The sequence below is a fragment of the Haemaphysalis longicornis genome, unplaced genomic scaffold (assembly GCF_048455015.1).
Source record: "Haemaphysalis longicornis isolate Haplotype H1 unplaced genomic scaffold, Haemaphysalis longicornis Haplotype H1 scaffold_6, whole genome shotgun sequence".
NCBI classification, from domain to species: domain Eukaryota; kingdom Metazoa; phylum Arthropoda; class Arachnida; order Ixodida; family Ixodidae; genus Haemaphysalis; species Haemaphysalis longicornis.
The window spans coordinates 78,934,412-78,950,752 of record NW_027526407.1 but is presented as its reverse complement, the minus strand read 5'-3'; the positions used below and the strand labels follow the sequence as shown (position 1 = coordinate 78,950,752).

Below are 16,341 nucleotides of genomic sequence, written 5' to 3'. Positions count from 1 at the left end.
CCAAGTGCGTCACGAAGCAGAGCAGACGAGAGGAGGCAAAACGATTTATTGAGCGACGATTCTTTCTTTCGCACTCGCCGCCGGGAGAGACGTCTGACGAACGCTTCCGGCTTGAGAGGCGCCAGTTTTTGCCCGGCGCCGTTCGTCGCGGCTGATAAGGCGTTCCCAACCCAGGCCTGTCGTCATCACGTGTTCTTCGCGTGTCGCCCCTAGCAACCAGCCAACATCTGCGGGGGACGGCAGCGTGTGCAAGGCAAGTTCCCTTCTCCCCGTCACTTCTCCCCCTCCTCGTTGCGCCTCAGTCTGAATTCCGCACGCCTCCGGTAACGCGGCCCCGTCGTTGACTTCAAAACCACAAGGCACTTACCGCGGCTGTGGACATAATTTCTCAATGCCTCTACGCCGCTGTGCAGTCGTCGGCTGCAAAGCCAGGGAAGGGGATACCGAAGTTCACCATCGGGTACCAGCAGACGGCGAGCTCCGGAAGTCGTGGTTGCGGCGCATGGGGCTTTCGGTGTCCGACAAGAGAAAGTGCGTGCATGTGTGTGGACGGCACTTTGCAGCCGACGCCTACCAGAGAAGCCCGGAGTTGTTGAAATCTGTGGGATTTGTGAGCAGAGTGCTTTTGAAGCGGAATGCGGTGCCGACGTTGCACCTTCCTACCATGCAGGTGAACGCAACCGGCTTTTTTTTCGGTAGACCGACACTAAACGCACGCGCGTGCACATACTCCTGAAGTTGCTATACGCACGCGCGTTTGTTCTGCCATCTCGTGGCGAGTTTGTAAAACAAAGTGCATTTATTTTTGCCGCGCTGGGAATAACCCATTCGTTCTGTTTTCCGGCGCAGCGGGAACTGATCGTTTTCCACGTTCTTTTTTTTAATTTCTCATCGGCGTTTCGGCAGGCCTGACTGAAAGCGCTCCTGTAACTGTGAATTGCTGTGCTCATAGTTCACGCCCGCTTCATGCCCACGTCGTACGTGACAGTAAGGCCGCCAGAAATTCGTTACGCAAATTCGCGCAGTGCTTCCGCGTCGGTCGAGTCATTATCAGGGGCCCTATTCTCGACTGCACAAATTGCCGGCATTTCGCCCATGTTTTTTTGCGTAAGCACGACGTAAGCAATCAGTGACGTGCTGCACCTATAGCTATGACGACATGCAGTGTAATTTGACGAGTCACTCATAAAGATCGCTACCAAGGTATTAAATATTGTGCAAGAAATATATAAACACTCGGCATGTACTATAAAAATTAAGACGGTAGCTGAGGCTGACAAGAAAAACACATTTCTGGAGGTCAAATTTGGCGCCAACACCACAAGTCGATCGAGTAACGTTGATCCAAAAGCGAGCGAAAGGCGGATGTCGAGCTAAAGAACATCACACAATTTTTTTACCGTATCTATTTATTTATTTCAATCGCATTTATTAACATAGCTAGGCTCTCTGCTTCAATGCAAGCTTTGTTGCGTTATCACCTTCCCTGCCGCCACCACCGCCACGCCATCGTCTGCTGCTATGTTACAAGTTTGTGGCGTGATCACAGAAAAAGACGGCCGCGACCATCGCTTCTATGACACATAAGAGCAGCGAAGCGCTGCGCCTGATAACCGCGGAGCGCACCGATGTCGCCGATTCACTCATTCGTCAAGCTCGACTGCAATCAGCCCTGTAACGAACCAAATAGTCACTTTTCATTGTTATTTTTCTCTTGAGTTCGATCATGTGACCCAACAGCTTACTAGGACAAGTATGGACAAATGCCCAGCATTGGGTTCTCTTTGTCATGGAGAGGCTTGTACTGCCCTCTTATGTTGCGGTTACGACAAACAAATAATTTGTATTTTATTTCCAAACATAAAAGCAAAATACTGCATGTTATTTGTATGTTCCATGATCGCTGACTTGGAAGCAGTTGAAACTATAATTTGTTTCGGTAGGAAACATGCTTTAAACCGCGCGCATGCGAAACTGCGCCTGCTGCAAATTGCCACACATTTCGCGGCGCCGTAAGCCGGGGCAATATTGCGCCCTATTTTGCTTGTATTTTGCGACAAAAACAGCCGCCATTTTCAAGCGGTTACGTAGCATTACGTCACTTTTACGCAGGCTGAAGTTGCCAATGCATGACGTAATCGTTCCCGCCAACTGTTTAAATTACGTCACGCCTTCTCAGCCAATCACCGAGGGGGTGTGTATTACAAGCAGTATTATTGTTGAATAGCAAAGACACGCTTACGTCGCCATGTCCGCTGCATTTAGTCTGGTTTTTCATTGCCGGCCAAGAATTATGCGCCTTTAGTAACGAGAAATAAGGCAAACTTTAGAACTGGTGTCCGCAGACGACATGAAACGTCAAAATGACGACAGCACACACAACCGCTTTGTCAACCGGAAGCACGTGACCAAAATTGAAAGCCAATCGGAAAAGACTTCCGGAAAATTGCCTGAATTGCCGGCAATTTGTGCAGTCGAGAATAGGGCCCCAGGACTCGGTTGGTGTGCGAAGTGACGGTTGCGGCAGTTAGTATCGGCACAAAAACAAAGTATGGCGCGCCCCGTGTTGGCATAGGTTTTAACACACTCTAATTTTCCTTGACCTATGAAATGAGGCGACGTTTCTGGCATGCATGTTTTCACTGTTCAACTTTTCGTTTTTTTTTTATTTAGGCGCACGATATACGACATATTTTATTTACGGTCTCAAGTAAACAGTCGCCAGGATGCATATAATCACCCTTTTCTATTGTACGCAGGTCTGTACCTAAGTTCCACACATGTTCACAACATTGCTAAAACTGACCTAACACTTATAGCATGCACCTGGGGGGAGAAACAAGGCAAGGAGGCTGTGCCCCCTCTCCCCCTTCGCTGACTACTAAAGACGGGGCACCATGTGTACCTTTTTTTATACAACAGAGATACAGATCTAGTTTACGTCAGTTAACGGCCCCTGGCTTTACATTTTCTGCTGGCAATTTAAGAGAGCTGCAGGACTGTCTTTGGTATGTTTATACCAAACGTACAACCGTCTTCAAAGTCTGAACACGTTGCTATGCTCTGTGGTATTTGATTGAAAATTCACTTTTCTCTCAGCGGCCTTTTTTTTTTTTGCCCGCACCGAATTTTGCGCGAATTCCGTGATCTAAAAAAAATTGGCGAACTTTTGAGGGACGCGAAAAGTTTACATTTTAACACTATAGACATCAGATTGCGTTTTTTTGTTGTTGCGGGGAATCTCACAGGCCGAACATGCGGGGATTCGCAGGGATGGATACTTGCCTCTAGACGAACGCGCGGAATGCAGATTTCGTGGTGCAGGGTGTCACAACAGTAAATGAGCCACTTTACAGAAGTTTTACCTTGGTAGGGGATAAAATGGTCAGGTAATTCTGGAAAGGATTTGATTGTGGGGTTTTAACGCGCCGACGCAACGCAGGCGATGAGGCGCGCCGTAGTGGAGGGCTCCGGATTAATTCTGACCACCTGGGGATCTTTATCGTGCGCCGAAATCTCGTACACACGGGCGTTTTTGCTTTTCGCCTCCATCAGAAAAGCGGCCGCCGCGGCCGGGAATCGAACCCGCGACCTCGTGCTAAGCAGCGCAACGCCTTAGCCACTGAGCCACCGCGGCGGGTTATTTCTGGAAAGGGTCAGATTGTGTGGGTGGGGGGGGGGGGGGGGGGGTGGAGATCACGAATAATAACTGATCCCCATTCATGCAGGACTCTGCTCACGCTTATGCCAACACTCTAGCGTCATACATGTGCGCAGAACCAGCTAGCTGTTTCCAGCTAAGTTTGCTCAGCATGAATGCTGCGCGAAGATCGAGCCCGAATGACGTCGTAAAAAACGACTGCAACGATTGCCATCGGTACTTGTTAAGGCTTCCTGCCGTTTTATTTACTTTAGGGTCAGGGTTGCCAGGTCTTCAGAAGGAATGAAATGTAGGAGAGTTGCAAGTTGGGCGAGTTGGTACGTGTTCATACTTAATCACAGCGCGAAGGACGGGACAGACAGAAAGATTAACCACTGGACAGGCGCTGTCCAGTGTCCAGTGGTTAATCTGTCTGTCTGTCCGGTCCTTCGCGCTGTGATTAAGTATGAACTTCAGAAGGAAGTGTCGCCGGGAAATCGCCGAAATTAGCCCGAACTGTCGCCGCATCAAAGTGAGTGTTTGAAAAGGAGCCACAGGTGTCGCCATTTTCGGCAAAACGATGCTAGGGAGTACTTTTTGATTACCTTCGCGGAAAAAAATGCGGACATTTCGAGAAGTGAAAACCGCATAACAAATTTTATTCGTTTGCGCGAAAGCGACAACGGTTGACTATCGTCTCCAAAAAGCTAAAAATATGCAAGTTTAGGTAAGGAACTTCGTTTGTCAAGCAGTAATGGGTGGTTCTAGGTCAGCCGGCAAGGTACAAGGACTCACTGGAATTTACCAGCTAACCTTTCAGGCAATCGAATATCTCAATTTTTCCGAGCAATATTTCAAGCTTGATAGTGAATTACTTAGAACTGGTGTTTGCTTCAGGAATTCTTCAGCATAAGGAAGTAGCGCAATTTCTATGTGAGAGTGCTTGGTGTAAGATGATGTTTGAAATTTGTCGTAAACGAAGTAAAACGTGGACGGAAAAATGGAGAGAAGTCTTCGTTGTGATTTTTTATTACCTGATTTCGTTATCAGCAGGGTTGTTTTATCATTTTGAAGTTTTCTTTTGCTTCTCTTTTGCAGTAATATTGTATTTACTGGCTTTACCTCGCTTATAATGTATTTGTGTAGATTAGAGGGTTAGTGCACGGTTTCTCTGTTTTCACAATATTCTTATTCGTGTTTCTGTCGTTATTCTACGGGCTACCTTGTTGTTTTGTTTTTGCGTGCTGTATAAAATTTATATTTTTCATTTGTGCTGCTCACTGTAACGTTGTATTTTTCTAGTTCGTGTACTTTTTAGATTTTCACAATTCCATTCAACAGTTATCTTCACTTTCGCTATTATAACGATCGTAGGTGTTACTTCCACCAATTATGCATTCTTGTGCAAACGCAGGGCGTTATACGTTTGGTTCATTCTGGCAATTTTTTATTCATGTTTCAGCCGTTCATTTCCGGATTTTTTTTTATTTCTTCCTGCGTTTTCGGGAGCTGCCTATAAGATGCATAATTTTTATTTCGTTAGTTCACTTTTGTACGATTTCTTTTTATTTTTTGTTTCTTTTCGATTTTTAAAATTACGTTCTACCATTTATCACCATGTTTACTGTTGTAACCATTGAATGTGTTGGTTCCGCCAATCATAACAATGTTTGATAACAATGCTTGTTCAAATCCAAGTCATTAAAGGGACCCTGCAACACTCTTTGAGCAGTGCAAGTAAACCTGCACGACGTTTAGATTACACTGCCAGGAATACCTGATACAAATATTACACGTGCACGTGAAGCGGTAAGCGCGCAAATCGATGTGAAAGACGCGGAAAAACCAACCGCTCTATCTTCAGTTGTCCTCATTATGCAACCCCTGGCATGGCCTAAGGCACGTCACATAGGCTATGGCTGCCCGATCGGCTGTCACTGGTCAACTTCGCGGCTAGATTCTCCCATTTCCGTCGTCGTCATCGCTGTGTACGAACCTCTTCTATGCCTGAACCTGTAGGCACAGTTTTGCCGTTTCTTTTGTGTTTTGAGTGCGCGCGGAGTTTGAGTAATGAGCTCAATACTTCCCTTTCAACGGGACCACTCGACTACAAACGTTTATTGCTTCAAAAACGCCCTACCAGCCCGAGCGCGCACTTGCGAGCAGGCACCGATGCCTGCTTTTTTTGTGGCACCAGACCGGAAATAGGCCCCTCCGCGTTGCGGAGAAAAGGAGAAAACTACCCGGCATGTGATATATCGAAGGCTGCCGAAGAGAACGCCGCGAGCCGCCCCCCTCTCCGGGAGAGAGCGCGCAGCTTTCGTCGCGTTGTGCTCGGTCGAGTTGAGAGGGAACGATTATGCGCGATTTCTCATCGCGCGTAGTTTCGTTAATTGTGAACAGATTTTCATAATTCTTGCGGGAGGAGATTTCTGGGACAATAGACTTTATCCCAAAATACATTACTAGTAGTCGATGACAAGTGTTGCAGGGTCCCTTTAACAATCCACGCAGGGGGGCAGTAAGGGTACTGGGTAAGGAATGCTAGGTAATAAAACATGCGTGTCATGAAGGTGTAAATAAAAAGAGTGAGGTTACCTGAGTTACAGACAAACACAATAAAATTGATGGAAAGAAAAACGTACACCGGGCGAAGGAACTAACAAATTATTAAACCAAAAATCAATGGATGCATACCCTCACTGAAAAATGGTGGTAATGCAGGTTTGTTTGTACGTACTTAAAGTTTTATAACATCGCTAAGACGGGACAAAAAAAAAGGCGAGACGAGACTGGGTGCTCTGCGCCCATTCTCGTCTCGTCTTTTTTTTGTCCCGTCGTAGCGCTGTTATCAAACTTTAAGCATGGCCTTACGACATGCACATCCGCAGATATGCGTATGCTTGCCCCAAGTCAAATTACCGCACAAGCAATTCAACAGAGAAATGTTTAAGTATCTAGATCTGCTGCTATTTCCTTGGGCATGATGAGGAGAGCCTCAGTGAGTCAATCACCTTATTATTGACTTGGGGATAGCAAAAATACCTTTGCTTGCTTCTCCCGTGTCACCCAATGTTTACACCACCTCCACACTCTCTGACGCTCAATAATATCTCTTTGCACAGCCTCTTATTTTTTTCCGTTAGAGTATTGTATATATCTTCATTGTACGCCATGTCATTGTAGCTTTGAAGCCAAATCCCTTACATTTCCCTTCAAGAACGTTCAGTTCTAGCTCCCTTAAGTGATCTAGATAAAACTTCAATGGTCAATTATGATTTCCACGTGACTAGGCACATGGCGAAGAAGCAACATCACTCTAAAATCTAGACTCTGAATATGAGTTGGCAGCTAATCGCGCATAACAATCAGGTAAATTTGAACAGCCAACTCGTGATTTGTTATGCAGAACGTAACCTATAATATCACAATGTGTTCCCGAGCAAAATACGGCTGTGGCTTATCCTGTCCCAAACCTTCTTGTTGCAGCCAGACACTGTGCCTTCGGCTGTATCCAGCATCACCTCTGAAGAATCCATCTCTTCCGTGAGTTATTCATGCATAAGCATGAAAAGTGTAAAATAAAGAATTTGGTTCCTAGCCACGTAATGGAAGTGCGTCTTGCACATTTAGCTGGTGCGGCTAGACAATCTGTAACTAGCCTTGCTAATAGGACATGTTTCGTTCTAGGCAGCACACTCCCAAACCAGCCGCTAACTCATACTTGGCCAGTGAGCAGTAGCTACTGGCTCAGTAACACAAATTATCACTGCTATCACTATCACTAGCTGCCACCTCAGTACCAAGAATACAATTAATGACTTGCTTTGCAGACTCAAGCGTGCCATTGTACTTGGAACCTAGCACGTAACACAAATTATCACTGCTATCACTATCACTAGCTTCCAGCTCAGCACTAAGAATACAATTAATGACTTGCTTTGCAGACTCAAGCGTGCCATTGTACCTGCCACTGCCACCTAGCACGACGCCCAGCAGCTACACAAACAGCGGCCTTTCAATGGGCAGCTTCGACGCAGACTGACCAGAGACAGTCAACCAGGAACAGCGGTAAGCATATCTCTTCTTGCATTCATCACATAGCTAAAGAATATGCCAGCATTATTCAACAATTTGCACACCTTTCTGCAGGCAGAAATTGAGTGGAACATTAATTATTACTGCTGTTATACAGAGTGCTTCAACATGGCAAAAAATTCTAATTGAAAAAGGCCACAAAAGAAAAATACCTTTACATGTATTTGCACTGCAATAATTCGAATTAACCAACGGCAGCACGGGTGTACCTTGGTGCAGTGGGGACACAGACCGTCAAATGCTGAACTTTTCTGGAGGAACACCAGTGAGAGCACTGGATGCTGCTGCCTCACCAAAACGCCCAGACTTCTAGCCTGAACGAGGGTGGACCCCCTGGTGGAATGGAACTTGCTGTGGAGCAGTTTTCAGAATCAGGGCCCACCGTAACGGACGACGCAACAATTGGCTCGGTGAGCAGCGGCTGCAGCATATACCAACGCCACGTTTCGCCTAACGCCTGCACTGAGCTTCGTCAGTTGTGCCATTATCAATCCCTACTCCTTCTTTTGTGCACACTTGTTTTCGATAGCACTAGTAATAACACTAGTAATAATTCTTAAAGGAACAACAAAGACAACGGCCAAATTTGCTTCATTTCAAACATTGTAATGTCAGGTCTAATAACAAGGTGTATTTTAGCGCAAACTTCAAATAATAATGTATGTAATAAAAAAAAGATGAAAGCGTAGAAATGAGCCAGCCGCTTTATTGCACTGCTTGCACCTGAGCGGTTGTAGTTGCTATGTAAGCGTTGCTGGCTACCGAAAAAAGCTATCTATAAAAACATTTGACATTGCGATTGTGGTGCGGCTTTTGGTTCTTTTCGATCGCACTGCTTAATTCCACTGTGGGGTCGCAACGCCGATTACCCTGTATTTGGGACCTCAACAATGATGTCAATGCTGACATTGTGGTGTGAGAAATTTGAAGTTTGGCTTATATTTCTGATATGAATTTGAAAAAAAGGGAAGCCCAGCAGACCCGTAAAACTGTTTTTGTCTTTTTGGTCTGCAGCACAAAGGCCTTTTTCACAATCCTTGTTCACTGTAAGGACTGGGAGCGACGCTTGGACTGTAAGCAAGAAGCCCATGCTGGAATTCAGAACAACACGTTCAATTTTTTATACTGGCCATCGTCTCATTTTGTTTCAAAGGTAGCCTCATGGGCAGACAGGATTCCGTCTCCCTCGACATACTACTCGAGATGTTTTTTTACGATAAATATTGCTCTTTGGGTCTAAAATTGAGTTGAGTGAGTTATCGGAGGCTGGTACTGTGAAATAAAGGATCTGCTGTCCGCATGGTCATGTTAAGAAGGCATATTTTGCTGATCAAAGAATCTGACGAAGTTAAAGCGGAAGAAACCGCGGGACATATACATGCCATAATAACTTGCTAACTATAAATACTGATTGTAATTTTTACTTTGCGCGGCAACATTAAGACCTTGTCCTTACTAAAATTATATATCTGTGCCAAGAGCCCTCAAAGAAGCGAAGGTGTTTTATGAAAATGCAATGTTTCAAAAGTGACAGGCTTTGTAAGGATTAACCAGATACAAGCGAATATGCAGAAAATAAAGTTGAAGACTTCGCACAATATTAATTGAGGTGAACTGAAGTATTTAAGCGCTGCTCTCATATGGGTGACTTTATTCTGACACAAAGCATGTTGATTGCATCTTCCAGTGAGCAGACATATGAGACACCAAAAGATCAGCGCAAGCTTCTGTACTTTGCAAACAACCTGAGGAAGCTGCTTGCTGTGTGCCACGTCCGTCACAAACCCTGCGGCAACATCTTCACAGTGGGCGGATTGATGGTGCGTGTGGTCTGTAAATGTCAAGAAACAACATACTCCGGCGCAACACGCCAGGGCCCATTCCTGCTGGGCGACAACGAGCTGGCGATGTGCTCGTCGCTGCGGCTATCGTTTTCTCCGGCTGTCTCGAAATCCAGACAATCACCAAGAGGACGCACTATTTACCAGAAAGGCTAGTTGCTGTAAGAAAGAGGTGAAAACTCATTGCATCCTCAGCTACACTCAAGGTAAAACAAATCGATGTGGAACTTTTGCATAAACTGGTAAAGGAGTAGGGCTAACTACAAATGTCTACATCTAAAACGTAAGGATCTTCCACTTTCCCATGTCATGTGCGTAAGGTGAATTGAGAAGCATCAGGAACACATTTTCTTCCCACACCATGACATTTAACACGGCTCGCAACAAGTTACAGAAACATGATGCCTCCTCGAGTTTATTTTTAGTGCATTTTTATTTTCCACCCGCATTAGCATGTGGTCTATTGAGTGCACAGCAGTGGTCGCTGATGGCATGATGAGAATTCTTTGTTTACCAGCCGGCGTATTACCAAACCTGTAGCCGCTATCGGAGGAGCAGTCAATTGGCCTGGCGATAGAGAAGCGAAGAAGCGAAGACAAATTCCGGACGGAGATCTTCAGCGGCATATGCTTCATTCCCGTCCTGTGTATGTGTCCACGCACCCTGCCTTCATTCTGTGTTGCCGGCCGTTTTACGCGCCACGGGGAGAAAGGCACCAGCGCGTGTGGTATGTGTGCGTGTGTTGGAGTTCGGCCGGCAATCACGGCCGTTTGAAGTCATCCTGACCTCCATGCGTGAGCTGTCAACCGGAGGACCAGACTCTCCTGGTGACACGGGCCAAGACAGCGAGGGCAACGCATGGATTCCCGGACTAGGGTTCCACTCTCACATTTGAGCTCATTAAAATGTTTTCTCTCTGTCTCTTGCCCTCCCCCATTTGTTGCAGCTTGTGCGTGCGCATGTAAATAAAGTAGTCTTGAAGTGAGCTGCCAAACTGTTTCCATCGTTCCTTCGGTGTCTGCTGCGTGGGCGGCTTTGCCGCACCCCTCGGTGAAGCGCAGTAGCGCGAGAATTTGTTTTTACCTGAAGCAAGTTCGCGCCTTCTGTTTTCTGGATTGTTGGAATATTTAAAAATGTGCTACTATATAATATGCATATAAAACACCACTGCCAAAAAAGATGGCGCCAAGAAACGATCAAAATTGGCATTGGTGTGCTATAATTACCGGTTTTTTTACTTTGCTAACAATGGTGGCTCTTTCCCCCTTGTTTATGGTGTGGAAAACGGAACAGAGAAAAAATTAAAAATCACAGCATGCAATTCAAATAGAAGAGGCAACTAAACCTTCGTCCTGTCTTTTGCGCTGTTTTTCTTGGTATCACAATGTACCAAGTGGCCCGTCAGCAAACCCTTCTACCTCAAGATGCGTTTTCGCGAAACAGTCATTTGAAATTCTGGTATTACAATGCTCTGTATTATGCAAAAAAGAACTGCTCATTCTGTTTTCGAATACCTTCTATATTGTGGCGCGGGAATGTTGGCAAAATTTCATTAGGGGGATAATTTGTATTATTGTGTGCTCCTACTTGAATTCCTTTTTTTTTTCACGCGTGAGCGCATAAGACGTTGTTTACGGCTACGGTTATAAAATTATTTACCATCCCCTCCTAAAGAAAGTTGAGAGAAGCGGGAAAGCTAAAATGGCGTCCACGTTTTGCTGAAAGTGCGTCCAATCGATCGTCAAACCTTCAAAGACCCAAATCGCAAACGAAAAGTGAACAATGGCGACGATTTTACGTGCAATAAGTAAACGTATCTACGAACGATACGTGGTATACCGATACGTGGTTCATGACGTAAAGGTATACTACTATTGTACTCAATTGTCTATGCGTGTATTTTTTTATCTAGAACTTTTCCTATTTCGCGATCTTCCAGTTACCGTTTCAACGCACTGGAAGCCCGGTTCTTTGACGCACGTCCCGTGTGTCCACAGATCTTATCCGAGTTTTTTTAAGGACCAACCGCTCTACGGGGAAATGCATTAATGTTCAGGCAGGACACTATCGGTCCCACTGAGAAAGCTTTCGCTTTAATAGGCGGAACCTTCCTCGGCCAGGTGTCGCTGCACCTTTATTCAACAGGGTAGGACTTATCGTGCGACCCTGGCTGGCGGTCGTTGATTACACTTCAGAGCGACTGATGGTTAGTGAGTAGACTACCAAAGAGTAACGAGAGTTACACAAGGTCTGCTTCTTTCTACCCTCCTTTTTCCCCGTCATTTGAAATGCATGCGTAATAAGCAGGAATGCTTATCGATTGAGTAATGGAAGTTTGCGCGACGACAAAACTTAACTTGCACCACATAGGGCTGCTACTGGAGTTCTCCGAGTTCACATTGCAATAGAGGCACGACGACGCATGCCACTTCCAAGTCTTGTCTAGCGTTTTGTTCTCCCCGCTCTCGTTCCTGATATGAACAATGGAGCTTTATTTTTATACCAGTAATACATATGTGATACGAAATAATTATATTTGTACGGCTGCCATCAGCGAGTCCTCTTGGGAAGGGCGCTGTCTGTCGAAAGCGGGCAGCAAATAATGTACTGAGAGTTAAAAGGACAATTTGAATGTTGTTCCAAGGGACACTTTCAATTTTGTCATTTGGAAGAACCAGCTCGGTTCGTTGATAGCTTCGTTTTGTAGTTAGCAAAAGTGAATGCTTCGTTCGCTTTTTAGATATTTAACGAGTTAAGAAACTGAACTGCCTGCCTTCTCTTGCTCTCAAAATTTGATACCTGAGATATACGCGCCTCAGGAAAAGACAACATCGGGGAAGTGTAGCACGAGATTTTACAGATACCAATCAGAAATATGCTATACTAGAAGCACAACTTTTTAACTCAATATTATGTGTTAGCAGGTACGTAGGTGCAATTGATAATATGAAAAAGTGAGGCAATGTGTGTTTGCTTTATCTGTTGGTGTATTTCACCTCCTGTTGTCGGTTTGTTATATTCCAGTGATTATGCCCCTCATGGTTGGACCCCTTGTGCGCCCTGATGCATATAAATAAATAAATAAATAAATAAATATTTTCTCGTAATAAATTCTCGCCCGAAAAGACTTGCACCACACAACATCGTCTGTTTTCATTAAACAGAGCGTGGTACTGAAGCTAAGTCAGGCCGTTTGTAATATCTTAATAAGTTTTCATAACTATTCCCGCATAAGCACAAACGTATTACAAATGTTACAATGCACATAGGCCCCGCAACAAAGCAACACGTGCCAAAATCAGATCGATATTGCTACGCGGCGGCAGCACAAATGAGACCATGGTGCCCGGCAAATATCGAAAGCAAATCTCCATATTAAACACGTAGAGGGGCTAAGATGACTGACCAAACTACATTGGCTTTGCTCGCAATGACGTCAGTCATCTCATACCGTTACCCCTCAAAAACATCTTGTACGCTTCGTGTGAATGATGTTTGACGCCCACGATTATTTTAGAGACATAGTTCTGGCGAAAACCAAAAGGGCATAAGTAGAGAAGGGCGTAGACTTCAAGCAGGACATAGTAAAAACCACCATAAAGATAAAAAGAATGAACGAAGAAATAAAGACAGGCGAAAACATTCTTCGCTGCTTGTTTCCATCAGGCATAAAAGTGAAGATATAGTCCGCGACAAGTATTGCACAGAAATCAGCTACAAAACAAGACAACATTGCAACGATGCTGTAGTCCCTTAAAAAAACACCGTTGGTCGCCAAGAATATGGCATCGATTGAGCGTTTAGGACTCCTCTTTTGTAATAGTCAGGTTGCGCTGCTGATCACGTGACTCTGGAGTGCGTTTGTGCTTGACGATTTTCTAATTATGGAGGCTGGACTGAGACAGATAAAAAATTAGCAGTGGCTTAGCTTGGCTATGCCAGAATATATGTAGCGTGAGCTAAGGTTCAGCTGGTTATGCTTAGGTTTCCTGGTTGTCTAGGATTAGCTGATTATCATGCTTACTACTGCTAAACGATTTCCAATCCAATCCAATCCAGTCCAGCCACTGCTGATCCCGCATGAGCAGCACGGCTCTCCAGGAGCCACGCGAAACGTCTATCGAGCGGCTCCGGCGCAGTGACAGACTGGAGTCGACAGCTGGGCACGCGCCGGCGCCAGTGCGTCTGCCGCGGCTATGACGTCACTCTGGAATGCGCAGTCTGGCGAATGTGGAGACCCAATTCTCTACACACCCGTACTACAATGGGAATGGATTTCCAATACCATCCAATTTAATGCAATCCAAATCCAAGCCAATCCAATCTCGTGCTCTTCGCGCTTGCGCAGTACGGCCCTTCACGGCCCTCGCGAAACTGCTCAACCTCAGCCAGCGTAGCTTACGCTACAAAATCAACGACGCAGGAGCGGCAACCCCCTACTCACATGCGGATGCGGCTTCACGCCACCGCGACTCCGACTTCTCGGGGTGAAGGGGAGCTTCTTGTTAACCCCCGGGCCGTGACTCGAGTGTCTACGACTTGTCGAGAGTGGTCGACCAGCGTTGAACCCTCTTAAGCTCCCTATGGCAATAAGACTGCCAGAACCGAGGCCCTCGCTATGCATGTAGCGAATCAGAATAAAAAATGAGGGGCTCGTTGAAATAAGACAGAAATAAGGGTTGGCAGTCAAGAAAGACAGACAGTCAAATAAGACAGAAATAAGTGTTGGCTACCACCCCCAAGCACAGGAAAAACTTACATTGACATAAATACCCCAGAAAGTGGAGGAGAAAAATAGCCCCGCCGGTAGCGCAGTGGTTATCGCACCAGACCGGTATTCTGGAGGTCGTGGGTTCGGATCCCACCTGGCGGGCATTTTTTCTCCACTTTCTTTGCAAATTCTTTTTCTGTTTCAATGACCTACCACATCCTCCCCTTTGCTTTCCGATGTTTCCTTCACTGGCGATCCTTATTTCTGTCCAATATATATATATATATATATATATATATATATATATATATATATATATATATATATATATATATATATATATTATTAGGGCTACGGACAGGTCCACTTTTATTACAAGGTAAGGTGTGAAGTGCACAGCCCACAGTAAAAAGAGAAAGATTTTGAGGCAATCAAAAAATTACGCCCACCTCCCTTCGCGGGAACCCTGGTGTGATGCGATGCTGAGGGGGGTTCAAGCGCAAGCGGAGAGCAACCGTCGACCGACCGAAAGGCCGCCGGAGAGCGGCACACCGGTTATATGCGCAGCGCGCCCGAAGGAGAGGAGACCACGGAGAGAGAGAGTGCCGCGGCTATGACGCAACACAATCCAACACAATCCACTTTAATCCAATCCAAGCCAAGCCAATCGAATCCAATCCAATGCCCCTCGCGAGAGAGTGTTCGCTATCGGAGAGGAGGGGGGAGAGTGGCTGCGGACAACAACGGACGCACGCGGACAACAACGGACGCACGCAGGAAGGACAGGGCCGCCGACAAGAGATGCTCTGAGCGTCGCATCTAAAAAGCGGCAATTGTAAGAGAACTTGTTGAGCACAAAGACAATGCACTCGTGCAAAGGAACTCCCATGCAGGGACAGCACGGGAGAGAACAGCGCCCTTTATATATCACAATGCCTCTGTTATTGTTTGGAGCTGTTGAGGAACCAAGAACACTTTCCGCGAGATTGAACACAGTGTTTTATGCATGTGCAAACACGGCCCTGCAAGTGGCGTTGACAAACACTCATTTCAATTCAACAAGAAGGCTGTCCGCACTCAACTGAGAAACAGTATGCGAAACGTTTTTTCCACCACGTGGAGGCAAATACGAAAGATAAAAACTGAACCGCACAGAAAGGAGGCGACACCGGAACAAAAAGAAGAAACTTAAACACCAACAGGAAACAACAAAAAAATCTAAAGGCTCTTCCGGAATAGCGAAGGCACTGAGAGGACTAATTGAATTTGTTGTGTTATAGTTTTTTTTTCAGCTCCAGTGAAGTGTGAGGGAAGGGCAGCCAATCCAACGAATGTGTTAATAATGTTTGTCGTTTCGGTTTTTAACTCATCTCATTCTGATTTTGTGCGCATATGGGATTTTTTCAGTATAACGTCGCACTACGAAATACAAAATAAGCCTAGTGGAACGCCACGGCACAGTGCCTTTTATGTTACAAGAAGATAAACTAATGCTTATGTGTGCTGTAATTTACACAACTTTATATTAACAGAACGATAGCCATCCAGACAGTTGACCAAAAACAGTAGTCATGCAGCAAATAACTTTGCTTGTTTAATTAAAGCTTCTGTCGACCATTGATGCAAAACATGCGGGGAAAAAAAACGGGAAAGCTTTCATTCGTAATATCTATTGGATGTCTTCAGCCTGAAAAGCACGAATGTCTAGCATTTGCTGTAGAATTTTTCACGCGATTTTTCCTAGTTGCGAGGCACGTGTGCACACGAAGAGCGGTGTTTACGTTGTGATATTATATGTAGCTCATGTGCGGCCAAATAGTTTATAATGGGGCATTTATATAAGTATTTTACGGGCGAAGCATTCACTAGAGTGGCATTGGTCATTATGTTAGCCTCGTTGTTTTGTTTTCCGCGTTTTGTTATAAATGACTGCACATTGTGCACACTTCGCTACGCATGACCATATTACGTTTATGGAGTAACAATATCACTGCAGGCAGGAGCATACCACACGCGTCAAAGCACATTTCGCTATTGCCTTGTCATTGTAC

The 16,341-nt window shown here is 45.4% G+C and overlaps 1 protein-coding gene across 1 annotated transcript; it reads left to right on the top strand.

The window, feature by feature from the left end:
- Nucleotides 1–271: 271 nt before the first annotated feature.
- On the top strand, nucleotides 272–9,606 carry LOC144143534 (uncharacterized). Its single transcript, XM_077675312.1, has 5 exons — nucleotides 272–670; nucleotides 7,130–7,186; nucleotides 7,588–7,711; nucleotides 7,958–8,148; nucleotides 9,426–9,606. The coding sequence occupies exons 1-4, from the start codon at nucleotides 392–394 to the stop codon at nucleotides 7,981–7,983; spliced, it is 486 nt and encodes a 161-aa protein (XP_077531438.1). The 5' UTR covers nucleotides 272–391; the 3' UTR covers nucleotides 7,984–8,148; nucleotides 9,426–9,606.
- The last annotated feature ends 6,735 nt before the right edge of the window (nucleotides 9,607–16,341 follow it).

Excerpts from the sequence above, each read along its gene's own strand:
- LOC144143534 (XM_077675312.1), top strand. The coding sequence starts at position 392 with ATGCCTCTACGCCGCTGTGCAGTCGTCGGCTGCAAAGCCAGGGAAGGG. Across the intron at positions 671-7,129 it reads TGCACCTTCCTACCATGCAG|CCAGACACTGTGCCTTCGGC; the intron begins GTGAACGCAACC and ends TTCTTGTTGCAG. Across the intron at positions 7,187-7,587 it reads CTGAAGAATCCATCTCTTCC|ACTCAAGCGTGCCATTGTAC; the intron begins GTGAGTTATTCA and ends CTTGCTTTGCAG.